The 18,489-nt window shown below is 52.5% G+C and overlaps 2 protein-coding genes across 3 annotated transcripts; one reads left to right on the plus strand and one right to left on the minus strand.

The window, feature by feature from the left end:
• The first annotated feature begins 1,059 nt into the window (after window positions 1–1,059).
• On the plus strand, window positions 1,060–13,098 carry Dhx16 (DEAH-box helicase 16). Its single transcript, XM_048440746.3, has 20 exons — window positions 1,060–1,426; window positions 2,987–3,231; window positions 3,333–3,498; window positions 3,721–3,777; window positions 4,172–4,426; window positions 4,519–4,722; window positions 4,796–4,990; window positions 5,761–5,871; window positions 5,983–6,098; window positions 7,161–7,371; window positions 7,540–7,638; window positions 7,744–7,896; window positions 9,319–9,459; window positions 9,599–9,761; window positions 9,936–10,054; window positions 10,191–10,258; window positions 10,643–10,805; window positions 11,080–11,241; window positions 11,633–11,806; window positions 12,886–13,098. Exons 1-20 carry the CDS (start codon window positions 1,220–1,222, stop codon window positions 13,012–13,014), a joined length of 3,138 nt encoding a protein of 1,045 aa, XP_048296703.3. The 5' UTR covers window positions 1,060–1,219; the 3' UTR covers window positions 13,015–13,098.
• A 47-nt stretch (window positions 13,099–13,145) lies between these two features.
• On the minus strand, window positions 13,146–18,289 carry C18H6orf136 (chromosome 18 C6orf136 homolog). Of its 2 annotated transcripts, none has more exons than XM_085680025.2 (6): window positions 18,112–18,289; window positions 16,507–16,911; window positions 16,042–16,130; window positions 15,670–15,870; window positions 13,520–13,589; window positions 13,146–13,437 (listed from the first exon to the last, which is right to left on the minus strand). In XM_085680025.2, exons 1-6 carry the CDS (start codon window positions 18,181–18,183, stop codon window positions 13,324–13,326), a joined length of 951 nt encoding a protein of 316 aa, XP_085536151.1. In that variant the 5' UTR covers window positions 18,184–18,289; the 3' UTR covers window positions 13,146–13,323. The 2 variants fall into 2 exon arrangements, with proteins under 2 accessions (XP_085536151.1, XP_085536150.1); XM_085680024.2 differs by lacking the exon at window positions 18,112–18,289 and adding an exon at window positions 17,886–18,044.
• Between the last annotated feature and the right edge of the window lie 200 nt (window positions 18,290–18,489).

The raw sequence follows: 18,489 nt of genomic DNA on the forward strand, positions 1-18,489 counted from the left end.
GAGTGACACGTCCGAAGCTAGGACTGTTTCATATATAAGGGATGGCTTCCTTCATATCTGGGTCTCCGCCATGTGGCTTATGCTCTAGCTCCCAAGAGACATAAAGCTTTTCTGCAGAAGAATCCTGTGTCCCGCGTGGTTCTTGCAGGCGAGACGGTAGCGCGGGACATCAAACATTTATAGATACATAAATAAAAAAATCAGAGGGGTTGGAGAGATGATTCAGTGGTTAAGAGCACTTGCTGCTCCTTCAGAGGACCTGCTTTTGGTCCCCAGCAACCACGTCAGGCTGCTCACAACCGTCTCTGGCTTCAGCTCCAGAGAGACACAATATCCCTGATCTAAAAGGGCTCTTGCACACACATGGTCAATAAATAAAATAAACAAATATATTTTTTAAATTAAGATATCAGAACTTACCCAACTTACACATTTCTATTAAGTAGCTTTAAATTATTTTTTTTAATATTTTTATTTATTTATTATGTATACAGTGTTCTGTCTGCATGTATGCCTGCAGGCCAGAAGAGGGCACCAGATCTCATTACAGATGGTTGTGAGCCACCATGTGGTTGCTGGGTATTGAACTCAGGACCTCTGGAAGAGCAGTCAGTGCTCTTAACCTCTGAGCCATCTCTCCAGCCCCTTTAAATTATTTTTAACATTTTTAGTTATGTGCTTGTGTGTATGCACACGAGTGCAGGGATCAGTAGAGGCCAGAGGTGTTGGATCCCCCTGGAGATGGAGTTACAAGTAGTTGGTTGCGAGGAAATATGAGCGCTGGGAATCGAACTCGAGCTCTCCGAGCATTCTTTCCCAGCACCTTATTATATGTCTTGTTTCCTAAACCTGATTTCTACCTATTTCTTTTATCCCACGCGATGGGATAGCCTCCTACATAGGGCCTTGTGTTGACTGAGAGTAGCATTCGCGCACCGACCATCAGGGGGCAACAGAGGGCTTGCGCGGTGCTGTGCCTGAAAGCCTAGAGCCTGCGCGATTTGAACCCTCCCAGCCACCGTTAAGCTCGATCCGGAAAAGCTCGACTCTTTCCGGGTTTCGCGGCTTTGGAAGCCAATTTGGGGCTACCAAGTCCGGCACTCTGGACTAGGACTCTCTACGGCCACCGGCGCGGGGCCGTGGCGCTGCAGATCTCTCCGGGCCCCGCCGCCGTCCTGGCTGCTCTGCAGCCTGCGCGCCCGGAGCGGGACGCGTCGCCATGGCGACGCTGGCGGGGCTGGAGCGATGGGTGCAAGAGGAGCTGCACTCGGTGCTGGGGCTGAGCGAGCGGCACGTCGCGCAGTTCCTGATCGGCACGGCGCAACGCTGCGCCTCGGCTGAGGAGTTTGTGCAGCGCCTGCGCGACACCGAAACGCTGGACCTGGGCGGGCCGGCGCGGGATTTCGCGCTGAGGCTCTGGAGCAAGGTGTGTGCCGCCGGGGCGGGGCCACTCGCAGCTCAGGGGACCGCTTCACGTACACGCATCTTTCGTTTCGAGACCGAGTGTAGCTGTCTCTTCTAGGGTTGCCTGGAACTTTGAAAATGTAGTACACAAGCAGGCTTCGAACTTGCAGAGAGCCTCCCCGTAACAGAGAGACCCATCATTCCTGGCTCCGCCAAACATCTGTCTTTTCCCCTTGTTACCTAGGTACTGTGGTAGGTGTGGGGCGTACAGCTCTGTGGAGAAGACTTAGGAGAGAGGGATCTGCGTTCGTCTTTAAATCTAGAACTCATGTTAGTTACCCACATACTCCAGAGCTGAGGATGTCTCTCAGGTGGTAGAGTGCTTGTCTATCATACAGTAAGTCTTGGGTTAACTTTCAAGTATTGGGAAAAAGTCACTGAGAACAGAGCTGTGGGAATTAGCAATTAAAAATTAGGATGGAGAGATGGCTCAGCAGTTAAAAAACCCTTGCTGCTCTTCCAGAGGTCTTAAGTTCCCAGCAGCCAGCTCTAGTGTCACACAGCGACCTGTAATTACAGCTCCAAGGGGATCTGATGCGCCTTCCGGCCTTTGCCAGGGCTCCATACCCATACACATAAATGGATAACAAATAAATCTTAAAAAGAAAGTGAGTTGGGGGCTGGAGAGATGGCTCAGTGGTTAAGAGCACTGATTGCCCTTCCAGAGGTCCTGAGTTCAATTCCCAGCAACCACATGATGGCTCACAACCATCTATAATGAGATCTGGTACCCTCTTCTGACCTGCAGGCCTTCATGTAGGCAGAACACTGTATACATAATAAATAAATAAATCTTAAAAAAAAAAAAAGAAAGAAAGTGGGTTGTAGAATGTAAACTATTTGAAATGTAAACTACTTGAACTCTGGGCCTTTTTTTTTTAATTCTAATGTGGGACTGGAGAGATGGCTCAGAGATTAAGATTTCTGACTGCTCTTCCAGAGATCTCTGGTTCAATTCCCAGCATCCACATGGCAGCTTACAGCTGTCTGTAACTCTAGTTCCAGGGGATTCAACACCCTCCCATAGACACACATGCTGGGAAAACATGAGGCACATAAAAATAAAAATAAATCATTAAAATTTTACAAAATTCTATTGTGTGTGTATGTCCATGTGTGGATGTCAGAGGACAGCCTATGGGTGCAGGGTCTCGCTCTCCACCATAGGGTAGTTTTTAATAATCATTTGATAGATGGGTTCCTGGAAGGGAGTTCAGAAGCGGAGGGCCCCATTGAGCTGAGAACACGGAACAGAGAATGATGAAGATTGGTTTAAGATAAAGGCAAATGAGCCGAGTGGTGGTGGTGCACGCCTTTAGTCCCAGCACTCGGGAGGCAGAGGCAGGTGGGTCTCTGTGAGTACAAGGCCAGCCTGGTCTACAGCGTGAGTTCCAGGACAGGCTCCAAAGCTACACAGAGAAACCCTGTCTCAAGAAACCAAAAAGAAGGGGGAAAAAAAGATAAAGGCAAACGAGAGTGCTGATGTCAGGAGCTGCCACACCAGCGTGTTTTCTGCTGGCAGGTTCCACGGAAGGCCGTGGTCGAAAAGCCAGCTCGGGCAGCTGAGCGAGAGGCCCGAGCCCTGCTGGAGAAAAACCGATCGTATAAGCTGCTGGAAGACAGTGAGAGCGATGAGGAAGCAGTGGGCAGGGACGCGAGCAGTCTCCAGAAGAAGCGGAGAAGACGGAAACACCTCAGGAAGAAACATCACGGGGAGGAGGAAGAAGAAGAGGAAGAGGTTTCCGAAGTAGGAAAGGGAAAGTCAGGGTAAGTCTGAAGCGAGGAGAGAGGGGATCGGAGCGGGTGGTTGGCTGAGGGGAGGATAAGCTTCCTCGATACCGCTCTTTGATGCGCTGGGCTGGGTTCAGGGGGAGTAAGTCACCTGCGGAGGACAAGCCAGCCTCAGAGGACGAGTGGGAGCGGACTGAGCGCGAGCGTCTTCAGGACCTGGAGGAACGGGATGCCTTTGCAGAGCGGGTTCGGCAGCGGGACAAGGACCGGACCCGGAATGTTCTGGAGCGGTCAGACAAGAAGGTGAGTTGGATAAATCTGGATTTGGTTGCAGAGATGTCCCTGGGAAGACAAGGGTTGTCGGTAGGGTTCCTGTATGGGGCAACAGGGTCCTTTCTGGCTAAGGCTCTCCCTGCCTGGTTGAAATCACAGAGGCTCCTCATTGAGAAGGCAGCGAAGGACGTTTGTCATTCTGAGACATGCCTATCTTTGGCCTTATGACCCTCGACTTGATTTCTTCTTTAGGCTTATGAAGAGGCTCAGAAACGCCTCAAGATGGCAGAGGAAGACCGGAAAGCCATGGTGAGACCCTTTGTTCAAGAAGCAAAATCCAAAGACGAGAGAAAGACTGATGGAGTTGGTTGGCCGTAGCAGGAAAGGTTTCAGAGGGATTCCGGTAAAATACGGGTGGGTGGTCAGTCTCTAAATGAGGGGGCCTGGATGACAGGAGCCAGCAAAGAGTGGGCTTAGGTTGTAAAAGGAAGAAAGTGACAAACCCTCCTGACTCTGTAGGATCAAGTCATAGTGTTTGTGAATAAAATCAGACTTTTCCTGTCTTCGGGACTTGATGCAAACTTGAAGCAGCTAGTATCAAAAGTCTCACTCCTGCCCTCTTTCGAGTTTCCCACACTCCTCTTGTAGGGAACTGTGTTGCTGCTCCGGTAGGATGAGGATTTGACTGTCCTTCCTGACCCAGGTCCCTGAGCTCCGGAAGAAGTCTCGCCGAGAATACCTGGCAAAGCGGGAGCGGGAAAAGCTGGAGGACCTGGAAGCGGAGCTGGCTGATGAGGAGGTCCTCTTCGGGGACGTGGAGCTGAGCCGCCACGAGCGCAGGGAACTCAAGTACAAGCGACGAGTGAGGGACCTGGCCCGGGAGTACCGGGCGGCCGGCGAGCAGGAGAAGCTGGAGGCCACTAACCGCTACCATATGCCCAAGGAGACTCGAGGCCAGGTGAGGGAGCCCTTGCTGCTCGTGAGCGAGGCAGTGCGGCGGCTGGTCCTGGCCATCCTTCTTCAGGCCGATTGGTTTGCCTCTCTCCATAGCCAGCTCGAGCTGTGGACATCGTGGAGGAGGAATCAGGTGCCCCAGGAGAGGAGCAGCGACGCTGGGAGGAGGCCCGGCTAGGTGCCGCATCTCTTAAGTTTGGGGCCCGAGATGCCGCCTCGCAGGAGCCCAAGTACCAGCTGGTGCTGGAGGAGGATGAGACCATTGAGTTTGTCCGTGCTGCTCAGCTCCAGGGTGATGAGGTGAGAGGAGTCTGGGATGTTGGGAGGGCCCTCTGAAGATGGCGGGGACTTCACTCTCCACCCCCTTCCTCAGGAGCCGACCTCAGCTCCACCCCCATCAGCCCAGGCCCAGCAGAAAGAATCCATCCAGGCCGTCCGACGCAGCCTGCCCGTGTTCCCCTTCAGAGAGGAGCTCCTGACCGCCATTGCCAGTCACCAGGTCCTCATCATCGAAGGCGAGACTGGCTCTGGGAAGACCACACAGATCCCACAGTACCTGTTTGAGGAGGTCAGTCATTGCAGCCTGTCGCCAAGGGCCCAGGCCTTGAGTCGGTCCTGGCAGACCTTTGTGTGATGGTTGGCGGAGTCCTGTCTTGTCCTGTCCTGTCCACCCAGTCACGAGGCTTTTCAGACTCACATTCTCGGCCGTTTTCACTGCCATCACATCCGTGCCTGGTGTGAGTTCAGAACACATAAGTCTGCTCCGAGCAGCAAGAGATGACGATCATAAATCCGAGCCTCGTGTGCTTTCAACCCTGCATCATCTCTGCCCTGCTTTTCCTCCTGGGAGTGAGAGGATGAAGAGGAAAAAGGCTTGGTTTCCTTCTGTCTCCCATTTCTTCTGAGTATTCCTCAACCAATCCATTCCTGGTCAGTTCCAGTCTAACAGCCTCGATAGTAACCAGAGACTGGGGGAGCTGGCTGGGCACCCCTTGGGGCCCTGGTCAGTTCTAGTATAACAGCCTCCACGGTAACCAGAGGCTGGGGAGCTGGCTCTGTACCCCTCGGGGTCCTGGTCAGTTCCAGCTAACAGCCTCGACAGTAACCAGAGGCTGGGGGAGTTGGCTGGGCACCCCTCGGGGCCCTGGTCAGTTCCAGCTAACAGCCTTGATAGTAACCAGAGGCTGGGGGAGCTGGCTCGGCACCCCTCGGGGCCCTGGTTTTCGTCTCACTGGCTCTCTCCTGACTTTCAACTTTCTCCCCTTCTCTTTTCCTTGCCTTGCCTGGCTCAGGACAGCATGTCTGTCAGAGGATTACCTCTTTCTCCTCTCCTCTTAGGGCTACACGAAGAAGGGTATGAAGATTGCATGCACCCAGCCCCGGAGAGTGGCGGCCATGAGTGTGGCTGCCCGAGTGGCCCGCGAAATGGGTGTGAAGCTTGGGAATGAGGTAAGTTCTTCGGGGATCCAGGAGGGGGAAACCTCTCTCATGTCGCTTTCCTGGTCCCACACCTCAGGTCTGGGCACCGGTCGTACTTACAGCCTCACCATTTGTAACCAGGTTGGCTACAGCATCCGGTTTGAGGACTGCACATCCGAGCGGACCGTTCTGCGCTACATGACAGATGGCATGCTGCTCCGGGAGTTCCTCTCTGAGCCTGACCTCGCAAGCTACAGGTACGCTTGGTACCTGCCTCTCTGCGGATGTACGACCCAACTGCTGGGCTGCCTGCTCCCCTCAACTTTCTTCCCGGAGCAGGTTGGCCGCTGTCTGTTCACTTAACACACTGGTTCTTTATAGTGTATTGAAACACGGTTTCGCCTTATAGCCCAGGCAGGAGCTCACTGTGTAAGCTGAGCTGGCCTCAGTCTTGTAGTCTCAACACCGAGCTCATGAGAAAAAGCCACCATGCCAAGCAGTGTGTACTTTAAGGCAGGTTCTAAAGTACTTCTTCAGTAAGAATAGCTGTTCCCGACTGACCCAGAGATGTCTGACTTGTTCCATTCCTGCTTCTAGACAGTTTCCTGCCTTTTGGCTTTTTTACATTTGAAAAGAAAATTTTGCAGGGCAGTGGTGGCGCACGCCTTTAATACCAGCACTCGGGAGTCAGAGGCAGGCAGATCTCTTGAGTTTAAGGCCAGCCTGGTCTATAGAGTGAGTTCCAGGACAGCTAGGACTACAGAGACACTCTGTCTGGAAACACGACAAAAAAACTTTTTTCTTGTGTGTGTGTATGCATTTGTATATATATGTGTATGCTGTGTGCATGTGTATGTAATGAATTTGTGTGTGTATGCATGTGTGTGTGTGCATGTGTATGTATATGTGTATGCTGTGTGCATGCATGTGTATGTATGTGTGTGTATGAATGTGTGTGTGTGTGTGTGTGTGCATGTGCGATGGCATATGTAGTGGATCAGGAAGCAGCCTGCAGGAGTCTAGTCTCTCCTTTCACCACATAGGCTTGGTGGCCAGCACCTTTACTGATGGATCATTTTACCCCTGCTTTCTTGACTGCTTTTCTTGGCCAAGTTCAGGTTGGGCCGCAGATCACAGAAGCCTGGCCTTTGCTCAGCATCTGTCAGAATCCCTTGACTGGAATACTTGACTCCTCCTCTTCTCAGCCCCGCCTACTCCTTAGCCCCGCCCCTTCCTTTCATCCAGCTCCCTGCTTTCCCTCACTGCTCAGAGAAGCCCACTGTCCCTTCTCCCTCACCCCCTCCCCTTTCTTCCCCCAGTGTGGTGATGGTGGACGAAGCCCATGAACGAACTCTGCACACGGACATTCTCTTCGGGTTAATTAAGGATGTTGCTCGATTCCGCCCTGAGCTCAAGGTCCTGGTAGCTTCAGCCACACTGGACACGGCCCGTTTTTCCACCTTCTTTGATGACGCCCCCGTCTTCCGAATCCCTGGACGCAGGTTTCCAGTTGACATCTTCTATACCAAGGTGCCCCTTGGGAGGATGGCGTCATTGTGAGGCAGAGGAGCTGGGACCGGTTTAGGACGCTGTCCAAGGGAAGGGTCTAATGCGACACCAGGGTGGGAATAAAGACATGCTGAGGAGGGAGAAGAGTCTGAGCTGGTGGCCCTCTGTGACCCGAACCTTCTTTCTCAGGCCCCAGAGGCTGACTACCTCGAAGCCTGCGTTGTGTCTGTGCTGCAGATCCATGTGACGCAGCCCCCTGGGGATATACTCGTGTTCCTAACAGGGCAGGTGTGCGCTGTGGTGGGAAGCGGGTGGGTGGGGTGATTCAGGGAAGGACGGGGCTGGTGTGTGGTTCCTGTGACCAGGACTCCTGCCCTCCTGCTCCCCATCCAGGAGGAGATTGAGGCCGCCTGTGAGATGCTTCAGGACCGCTGCCGCAGACTGGGTTCCAAAATACGGGAGCTCCTGGTGCTGCCCATTTATGCCAACCTGCCCTCGGACATGCAGGCTCGCATCTTCCAGCCCACACCCCCTGGGGCCAGAAAGGTCAGTGGGAGAAGCCTTTGCTCCTCACTCACCCTGCTGTCCAGGCAGTGAATATCGAACAAGGCATGTGCTGCCTTTGTTTACCGGGCTGTGGGGCACAGCTGAGGCGCAGCCAGGCCCTCAACTTCCGGCTGGAGAGAGGTGAAGTTGGCGGTAGCTGAGAGATAGCGAAGCTTCAAGTTCAAGGCTGAGGAAGCCTTTGCTTGCCAGGACATAGGGTCTGAGTGACCCTTGAGAAAAATGACTGGGAGGACACGGAGGAAAGCAGACATGCGTGTGAAGTCAGGAGCTGGTTTGAGGGTTCTGAGTGCTGCGGCAACCAAAGCTGAACGGCCAAGGCTAAGACCGAGGTTTTTGAAGCACTCATTTTATTTTATTTTTGTATATTTATTTATTTTAGTTTTTCTTTTTGTCTTTTTCTTTCTTTCTCTTTTTTTTTTTTTTTTTTTTTTTTGGAGGGGGGTGTTCAAGACAGGGCTTCTCTGTGTAACAGCCCTGTCTGTCCTGGAACTAGCTCTGTAACCCAGGCTGGCCTCAAACTCACAGATCTGCCTGCCTCTGTCTCTCAAGTGCTGGGATTAAAGGCTATGCCACCACTGTCTGGCTTCACTCATATTTTAAAAACCAAAGGATTTTAAGTAGAGTTATGGTTCTCATTGAGCACGCACCGTGAGGCCCCAGCGCTGAGGCCCAGTATGGCTGCTGCGCCGGGAGGCAGACTGAGGTGCGGATACATTGATGGGCAAACTAAGACTTACAATCTGGTGGGAGGAGATGTGGGCGTGTAAGTCTGTGTCAGTTTGTACTGAGGACAGTGAAGAGATTCAGGGCAGCACGGGAAGGTGGAAACAGACTCAGGGCTGAAGTGGAGGAAGAGCAGAAAGGTCATTTCCAGTGTTGGAGGGAGGCCAGGGTAGAGTGGAGGGAAGAGGAGGTGGCCCAGGATGCTGTCCGGGAGGACTGCTCTGCTGAGGGACAGGCTGGTGTAGAGCATCTAATAGGAGGGTGTGCCTGCAGGAGTCACTGGGTGAGCACACATGGAGGGCAGGAGCAGCCCAGGGGGGTGCAGGAGGGCGCGCTAGAGGGGATCAGGAGTCACTGGGTAAGCACACATGGAGGGCAGAAGCAGCCCAGGGGGGTGCAGGAGGGCGGGCTAGAGGGGATCAGGAGTCACTGGGTGAGCACACGTGGAGGGCGGGAGCAGATGGTGGTGGAGAGGTGGTGCAGGGTCCTGGACATCCCGTCCTCCATCTCCGAAGAAAACCCCTAAATTCAGTTTCACTTCTTTGCTATCCCCTGCTGACTGCATCCTGACCTGCCTCACCTCATCGCCTGGCCTTTGGACGCTGTCTCCTTGTGCCCTGTCCCTCACTGCATTGACCTTTCCCAGGAGTCACTGGGCGACTCTGTCCTCTCACTTAGGTGGTTGTGGCAACAAACATTGCAGAAACGTCGCTCACCATCGAAGGCATCATTTATGTGCTGGACCCAGGGTTCTGCAAGCAGAAGAGCTACAACCCCCGGACAGGCATGGAGTCTCTCACCGTCACGCCCTGCAGCAAGGTCAGCCCGCATCTCTGTGAGGTCCAGGGAGGCAGATTGTCCCCCAGAGCATTTGAGGACAGAGTGCAGTGGTCTAAATACTCCAGACTTTTGAGTCAACACCTCCCTGGCTGTGTGTTTGCCTCTGCTTTCTTTCTAGGCCTCAGCCAATCAGCGGGCTGGTCGTGCAGGTCGGGTGGCTGCAGGGAAGTGTTTCCGCCTGTACACAGCCTGGGCCTACCAGCATGAGCTGGAGGAGACCACAGTTCCCGAGATCCAGAGGACAAGCCTGGGCAACGTTGTGCTGCTGCTGAAGAGCCTAGGTGACTGGGCTGCCCGGGTCCTCCATCCTGCGGGGGCAGGCAGGGGAGGGGGTGGGCGCTGAAGCTCGGGGAGGACTCTAGCTCAGGGAGGACTCCCGTCCACTCTCCATCCTGCCAGGGCGGGCGGGCGCTGGAGCTCGGGAAGGACTCCTGTCCACTCTCCGTTCTCTGCAGGGATCCATGACCTGATGCACTTTGACTTCCTGGACCCTCCACCCTATGAGACCCTGCTGTTGGCTCTGGAACAGCTGTATGCACTTGGAGCCCTCAACCATCTTGGAGAACTCACCACGGTGAGGAGACAGCGTAGGCTGGGACTGGGTGAAGGAGAGTCTGAAGGCTTTGGGAACCCCCGTGTGTTGCCAAGGACTCTTGTGGTGGGAGGAACCTGAGGAAAACCAGCCTCACCTTTCCCTTTCTTTGTTTTAGTCTGGTCGAAAGATGGCAGAGCTGCCTGTGGATCCTATGCTGTCTAAAATGATCTTAGCCTCTGAGAAGTAAGTCTCACCCACCAGCTCCTGGCACAAACTGGCCACACCACCTCGGTCTCAAGTGCCATCTCTCTCTTCTCTTCATCATGTTTTTTTTTTGTTTGTTTGTTTTGTTTTTTGTTTTTTGTTTTAAATAAATGTTATTTAAGAAGTCTTTAGCCGAGCAGTGGTGGCACACATCTTTAATCCCACCACTTGGTAGTCAGAGGCAGGCGGATCTCTGTGAGTTCAAGGCTAGACAGTTCCAGGACAGCCAGGGCAGTTCAGTAGAGAAACCCTGTCTCAAAAAACATACAAACAAGTAAGATAGAGAGAGATCAGAGACCTCTGTCCATTCTCGTTTGTCCTTTGACGTCTTGCTGTGACCTCATCTCTTGCTGCCCTCCCCAGGTACAGCTGCTCAGAAGAGATCCTGACAGTGGCCGCTATGCTGTCTGTCAACAATTCCATCTTCTACCGTCCCAAGGACAAGGTCGTCCATGCAGACAATGCCCGCGTCAACTTCTTCCTCCCTGGCGGGGACCACCTGGTTCTGCTAAATGTGTACACACAGGTCACTGGGAAAGTGGGAATTTGGGAAGTGTGGGATACTTCTTTTTTGAAAGATTTATTATTCTGTATACAGTATTCTCCCTGCATGTACACCTGTAGGCCAGAAGAGGGAACCAGATCTCATTACAGATGGTTGTGAGCCACCATGTGGTTGCTAGGAATTGAACTCAGGACCTCTGGAAGAGCAGCCAGTGCTCTTAACCACTGAGCCCTCTCTCCAGTCTTAAGCTTCCTTCTGTCCTGATGTGTAAAGCTTAAGGCTTCCATCCTTGCAGTGGGCTGAGAGCGGCTACTCTTCCCAGTGGTGCTATGAGAACTTCGTACAGTTCAGATCCATGCGCCGAGCCCGGGACGTGCGAGAGCAGCTGGAGGGGCTCTTGGAGCGCGTGGAAGTCGGCTTGACTTCCTGCCAAGGAGACTACGTTCGTGTGCGCAAGGTTAGGGTTCTTGTTGTTAATGTTTTGTCTTTTTTTTTTCCTCTTTTTGTTTTTTTTCAAGACAGGGATTCTCTGTGTAACCATGGCTGTCCTGGAACTCGCTCTGTAGATCAGGCTGGCCTCAAACGCATGGAGATCCACCTGTCTCTGCCTCCCAAGTGCTGGGATTAAAGACGTGCCACCACTGCCCGGCTTAGATGAGTGCTTCTTAAACCCACTTCTGAGGGCACACAGCAGTTCCCCTGCCTCAGCTCTTCCCTGGTGTTCCGGGAGCCCAGACAGCACGTCCGTGGGCTCCTCACCGTTCTGGTTCTCCAGAAACCTGAGCTCGGAGGTGCAGGTGAGCGGCCCCCAAATGGTGCCTAACCGTATTTTCTTGCCTGCTCCTTAGGCCATCACTTCGGGTTATTTTTACCACACGGCAAGGCTGACTCGGAGTGGCTACCGCACAGTGAAGCAGCAGCAGACAGTGTTTATCCATCCCAACTCCTCTCTCTTTGAACAGCAGCCGCGCTGGTTGCTCTACCACGAGCTTGTCTTGACAACAAAGGAGTTCATGAGACAGGTGAGGGACTGGCTTGCTCAGATGGGAGAGACCGGGGAGACAGTATGCTGTCATCTTATGCTCAATTCATATTTCTGGGACTAGCATTGAAACAAGGTTTATTAGTTTAAGTGTAATAAAATTTAATGTATGCTTGGGGTGTAGTCAGTGGTAGTCCCTGGCACCATTACAAATAAATATAAAAAATATTCTCTTGCAATTGTTAATGCCTTCAATAAATACATGAAGCTGTGCCTAAAGGCACGGGTCTGTAGTCCCTGGTGCTCAGGATGGGGCGGGAGGACACACATTCGAGGTCTGCCTAGGTAAGGTAGAACGTGGGTCTGGAGCGATGGCTCAGTCGCTTAGAGCATGCTCAGAGCACGCGCTGCTGCTGCAGAGGACCCAGGTTCAGTTCCCAGCATCCATAAATTAAGCAACCCACAGCTGCCTGTATCCAGTTCCAGGGTCCTCCGTCAGCCTCGTCTGGTCTCTGCAGGTTCTGCGGTCACACACACTCAGACACCCACACACACATATCATAATAGAACTAGAGAGATGGTTTCACAGTTAAGAGCACTGACTGCTCTTCTAGAGGACCTAGGTTCAATCCCCAGCACCCACATGGTGGCTCACAACTGCCTCTAACTCCAGTTCCCAGGGGATCTGACACCCTCTTCTGGCCTTCTTGGGCACCAAGTATGCAGGTAATATGTAAACATGTGCAGGCAAAACACTCATACACATAAAAAATGTTTTAAATGTGGAAGAAATTTAGAGGGAGGGCTGAGGATATCTCAGTGACAGTCTTCTGTAGCAAGCATGAGAGCTTTGGTTCCTCTCCCAAATCAATAAAACGTGCACTCAGTACCGGGACTGGAGAAGCAAACGAAGCAGCTGACGTCTGCCCCGACGGACAGGCTTCTCGGGACTCACCTGCTGTCTGAAGCACATCAGGGTGTCTGCCGTTAGCATGAAACATAGCCAGGTGCCTTTTCCTTGCCCTCAGTCAAAGGGGAAAGAAAAGCCTTTTTAACCACACAATTAAGATTCTGGTTTGGAAGTAAAGGAATTCTGTTGCTCTCTGTTCCCTCGAATAGGTACTAGAGATTGAAAGCAGCTGGCTTTTGGAAGTGGCTCCTCACTACTATAAGGCCAAGGAACTAGAAGATCCCCATGCTAAGAAAATGCCCAAAAAAGTAGGCAAGACACGAGAAGAACTGGGCTAGAAGGTGACGGACTGGACCACACAGCTTCCTTTTTCTTCCATACTTTATTTAATATCTACTAAATAAAATTATTTTTGGAATGAAGCATGTAGGAACTTTGGGACCCAGAGAAAGTGACATGAAACTGTACCTTGTTGTTTCCTTAAACTTTATTATTTACAAATTAAATTACACAGCAGCTTTACACAGCATGAGATGGGAAGAAGGCAGGAGAGTGGAGGGGAGGTAGCTGGCTCTGGACATTCTTGTCCACCTTCACCTCCTCTTGTGCGCAGCAAACTCTTCATGATGCCTCCACCCAAGCTGGGATCAGGCCTTGGAACACAGGTGTAAGTTGGGCTCTGGTTCTGAGAGCCCCAGGGCCACCAGAGCGCCCACCAGCAGCTTCTTCACAGGTGTCGAAGGTGAGTGTGAAGGCGTCAGCTGCAGAGACAGGTTAATGAGGCTGGGGAGGAACACAGACTGTTCTACCCTTCACCCCGCCCCACCCAGTCCCAACACTCACCTTGTCTAGGTGGTGACGGCAAATGAGGCCACTAGAATTCAGGTAGAAGGTGGAATAGGCATCGAAGGTCCTAGAGAAGGGGGAAGCTTTTTGAGGGGGGTGAGTCATCCTGAGACTTAAGTATTTGTTAAAACGAGTTCCTAAGGTTCGCCATGTGTTCGATCACCTGAACTGCTTTATTGGAGCAGGATCCTGAATCCCAGGTTGACTTCCTACTCTCATCTTGAATACTGGGACCGTCAGTTGCTTCACTATGCCCAGCCACCTAATAATTTAAAACTCCTGATGCTTCCGGGTGCTAGTGGTGCACGCCTCTAATCCCGGCACTCGGGAGGCAGAGGCAGGGGGATCTCTGTGAGTGCAAGGCCAACCTGGTCTACAGAGCAAGTTCCAGGACAGGATCCAAAGTTACAGAGAAACCCTGTCTTGGAAAAAAGAAAAACAAAAAAACAAAAACAAACAAAAAACCCAAAAAAACCCCAAAACCTCCCAATGCTCAGGTTGAATTCAGAGCAATCGAATCGTAACGCCCCTTCTGCAGAAGACCTTGGATTACTGTCCCATGCAGCGAAGCTGGTGAACCACCAGTTGTTACCGTGTGGGTGGGCGGCAGGTGCATGTGCCATAGCAGAGGACGACCTGGGGAGCCGGTCCTCTCCTCCCAGCATGTGGGTACCAGGTACTGAACTAAGCTGCTTGCCAGACTTAGAAGCAAGCTTCTTGTCACCAAACCATCTCACTGGCCTAGAAACCATTTAAACTCTGACGTACGATGGTGGAGGCTGAGCCTAATAAGTTTGGGGGATGTTCCAGCCAGAAACCTGTGTACTTCACCCAGGGTCCTGAAACTAAATTTAGGATGCAGTATTTTATTCATTTGTTTTTTTGAGATGGTTTCATATAGTCAATGCTGGCCTTTAACTCCTGATCCTCCAGGAAGCGGGAATATTTTGTTCATTAAGAACGTACCACGTGTCAGGTCCAAGTAGCAGAGGAAGAAACTTACTCTGTAGACCAGGCTGGCCTCAAACCCACAGAGATCCACCTGCTCTGCCTCCCAGGTGCTGGGATCAAAGGCGTCACCACCACCGCCCAGCTCTGACTGGGGTTTCTTAATAAACACAAAAATCTATTAATTTTATTAAAAGTAGACTGGACAATCGATATGGTTTTGAGTACAGGTGCTTGCAGGCAAGCCGGTTTACTGAGTTCAATTCCCAGGATCTACGCAGTAGAGAGAACTGATTCCCACAAGCTGTCTTCTGAACCATCACTTACATGCTATGACGTGTACCGCCACATGCACACCCAAACCTTTACTTATATGATATAATGTGTACTATACATGCACATAAACACAAAGTTTTTAATGATTTTTAAAGGTTTATTTACTTATGTATACAGTGTTCTGTCTGCATGTCTGCTTACAGGCCAGAAGAGAGCACCAGATCTCATTATAGATGGGTGTGAGCCACCATGTGGTTGTGGGAATTGAACCCAGGACCTCTGGAAGAGCGGCCAGTGCTCTTAAACTCTGAGCCATCTCTCCTGCCCCCCCAAAAATAATTTTAAAAAAATTAAAAAAATAGACAATTTTAAGATTTATTTATTAAGTATACAATGTTCTGTCTGTATGTATGCCTGCAGGTCAGAAGAGGGCACCAGAACTCAGAATCATTAGATGGTTCTAAGCTATCATGTAGTTTCTGGGAAGTGAATTCAGGACCTCTAGAAGAACAACCAGTGCTCTTAACCACTGAGCCCACTCTCCAGCCCCTCCAGTTCCCCTCAGGAACTCTACAGTCAAATCAGAATAACTCAAGCACTGTTGGGAAACAAGACTGTAGTGGCATTTCATAAATAAAGCTTGCCTGAAGATCAGAGAGTAAAGCAGCCCCACTGGTCAGCCTTACAGTGGTGACACACACCTTTAATCCTAGCCCTAGAGATATTCTTATCCTGAGATTCCTGGAGGCAGGATGGCCACTTTGGACTGAGGTAGAGATAAGAGCCAGTGGCTGGCTGTTCTGCTTTTCAGATCTTCAGGTTGAACCCCAATTTCTCTGAGTTTTTAATAATCGTGCATCACAAGATGACCAACTCACAAAGGAGGACTATTAGAGAAGTCGTTACAGCTCGGGCCCTCTTACCGGTAGAGCTCTTCTTTATCACGCCTGTAGAAGCGCAGGAAGAGCATATGTATGGGCAGACCTACTAGCCTCCAGCGGGCTTGCAGGGTCCAGTTCTCAGGGTGGCGGGTCAGCTGTAGGATCTCCAACCGAAACTGTGCAAAATAGTTCCAAGCCAGGAAGCGGCAAAAGGTCAGAGACATAACGTACCATGTCCGGCCCCTGTGAGAATCGAAGGGACAGGGTCATCAGGACTGCAGAACTAGAAAGCCAAACTGGCTTCTGTCCAAGGAGTGGGGAAGAGTCTCGAGAAGCATCCTAGAACCTTCTCTGAGACAGGGCTCGAGTATCGAGCACTGGGCCCTCTTCTCCCTCCCTCGCCCCGACTCTCACTTGGTACGGATGTTCAGGATCTCATTGGTGAACTCCACATCCATTGAATAGAGAGTGTAGTCATGGGAGCGAAGAAAGAGAGTAGGAAGCTAGGCGGAAGAAGATGGAGTCAGCTCAGCAGGAAAGCAAAGATCCATTTTAGGATATATCTAATTTACTTTTGAGACAGCACGCGTAGCCCAGTCTGGCCTTGAACTTGGAATCTTCTACCTCAGCCTCCTGAGTGACAGGCCTGTCACCCTGGTTTGGCTCATTTCTCAGTTATCTATTTTTAGGGTCTAACTTCCACTCCCACCTGCGACCGAAAGGTCATCTCCAGTTTAGCTGTCCTTGATTCCAACTGAGGGACACCCGTTTCCCCAGGAAGCTACTTCACAGCACAGTTCTACGCCTGCCCAGTGCTGCCATGACTTCAGTTGGCTAACTTGCCTCCATATTCTTTCCCATCCCCGATGGACTGCTTACCTCGTGTCTCAGTTTCTCATGCATGACAGCCAGGTGCTCCTCCATACTCTGATCTCTTGACTGGGTGTCAGGAGAAGGACGGGAAGCTCCAGGGGCTTGGAAAGGTATCAAAGCCCCAGGATAGGGGCAAGGGGGTCCCTCAAAAAAAAGGCTCCTAAGCCCATCCAGACAACCATTGTGCAACTCAGGTCCTGGTCCCTCCTCCCTCTTTCCCAGAGGAAGAGCCACCCACAATGAGTTGAGAGCCTGAACCTGAGAGAGAGGTGGTGGGAGAGCCTGAGGAGGAGGGTGGGTGGGAGGATGTGGGGGTGGGAGTGACCAGAGAAGAGGAAGGGATGGAGAAGCGGGTGGAGTGGAGTGGGACCAGATGGGTGGGAATGGTAGAGTCCGAGGAGAAAGCTGGTCCTAGCGAAAGAACAGGAAAAAAAAAAAATCAGATGTCTAAGCTAGTCATGGCGGTACTAGGAAGGCAGAGGCAGGACTGCCCATGAGTCCCCGGCCTGCCAGGACTACACAGTAAGACCTAGTTTCAAAAACCAAACAAATAAATAAAATCAGATGTCTAATGCTTCACTGAAGCTGGGCTGTTGACAAGCTGCACGTCCTACCTGCTCCTCTGGCAGAAGAGAGGATTACTAGAGGAAAGAGGATGGCCTCATCACTATCTCCAATGCACACACAAGGAAAGGGTGTCACATGACAACAGGACCAGGGCCACCTCCCCAACTTTAGAAAAAGCACCTTTACATTTCCACCCCCCCCACACACCGGTCGGAGCCAGTTTTGCATCTCTGACTCCACGAATTAATAAGAATATGTTTTATGAACGAATGAAGAACCGGTTTATTGTATCATGGATGAAGTGATGTGACCCACAACCTGTGTTCCTGACTCTGAAACTGTGCTGGGAAAGAACACAAAGGTGAAAGGTACAAAAGATGGTTCCGAGTCTACTGGAACCTCCACGACTCTCCCTGCGCCTCCGTGACAGTATGAGGACTATACAGGATGAGGAATGTAGATTAAACCTCACCATCCATAAAGTAGTACATAAAAGGGAACTATCATTTTGGACTCCTCGAAATGACATAATCCTGGCCGACCGCTAAGGCGTGAATTCCTCCGGTCACTAACTGTTACTACAAGGATGGCAGGTCACGACTAGGTCACGACTGATTCCAGGTCCCTTGGCTCCCGGGGAACCCCAGGGGCAGGGGTACCCCGGTGCCCGGTCTTGCCCTCCAGGGGCCTTCCCTGCCGGGGGCGTGGCACTCGGGAGCCCGAACAGGTCCGCGGGGCCAGCCTAGCAACCGTGGACCGCTCTGCAGGTGCAGCGCAGGCCCGCAGTTCCGGTCTCTCCGCCCTGTCCTTCAAATCACCTCCAGGCACAGGTAACGGCGGGAGGCTGGCGCGCGGCGCTGCACCTCAACGGAGACGCCGGTCCCCAGACCCCGTTGGTCTCCGCCAAGCCCGCGCCCCCTAACGCGTGAGGCGCCGGCCTGGGAAGGGGCTGCGGGGGCCATTGCGCCTGCGCGGCGCGGCGCCCCGCCCCTCGCCGGCTCCGCGGAGGGTCTTCCTCCCGCCCCTCGGCCGCCTCCGCCTCACCTGGGGTCGAGCCTGGTAGGCGCGGAGGCAGGGCCCGAGGCGCCGGGCGGCCCCCCGACTCGGGCGGTACATGATGTTCCGGGGGTGAGCGGGCGCCTCCCCGCGTCCCGTCTCCTCACTGGTCAGCGCGCCCCGGGGCCGGCTCCGTGAAGGGGGAAGCAGGGAGGGGGCCGAGGGAGGGAAACGGAGACGCCGTGCGCCTGCGCAATGTGGGCCCGCTGCCGCCGAGGGACCGCTGCTGCGCCGGTTGCGCGCCTGCGCTCGGCGGGCCGAGGTGCGCCGAGAACGCCTGCGCAGCCTCTGCCGGGCCTGGGGAAGGCTGAGCGAAGGTAGAGCTGAGTGGCGTAAAGAGGGGTACGTGAGCTGAAGCAACGACAA

This window comes from Myodes glareolus, chromosome 18, assembly GCF_982192425.1.
Source record: "Myodes glareolus chromosome 18, mMyoGla1.1, whole genome shotgun sequence".
Lineage (NCBI taxonomy): Eukaryota > Metazoa > Chordata > Mammalia > Rodentia > Cricetidae > Myodes > Myodes glareolus.

What these genes read in the sequence shown, in the direction of transcription:
- Dhx16 (XM_048440746.3), top strand. Translation starts at nt 1,220, where the DNA reads ATGGCGACGCTGGCGGGGCTGGAGCGATGGGTGCAAGAGGAGCTGCAC. An exon ending in TGGAGCGGTCAGACAAGAAG is followed by an intron (nt 3,499 to 3,720) that starts GTGAGTTGGATA and finishes TTTCTTCTTTAG; the next exon opens with GCTTATGAAGAGGCTCAGAA. An exon ending in TGCTAAATGTGTACACACAG is followed by an intron (nt 10,806 to 11,079) that starts GTCACTGGGAAA and finishes CCATCCTTGCAG; the next exon opens with TGGGCTGAGAGCGGCTACTC.
- C18H6orf136 (XM_085680024.2), bottom strand. Translation starts at nt 18,029, where the DNA reads ATGGCCCCCGCAGCCCCTTCCCAGGCCGGCGCCTCACGCGTTAGGGGG. An exon ending in GCCGTTACCTGTGCCTGGAG is followed by an intron (nt 16,912 to 17,885) that starts GTGATTTGAAGG and finishes TTCTTTCGCTAG; the next exon opens with GACCAGCTTTCTCCTCGGAC. An exon ending in GCCGTCACCACCTAGACAAG is followed by an intron (nt 13,438 to 13,519) that starts GTGAGTGTTGGG and finishes CTGTCTCTGCAG; the next exon opens with CTGACGCCTTCACACTCACC.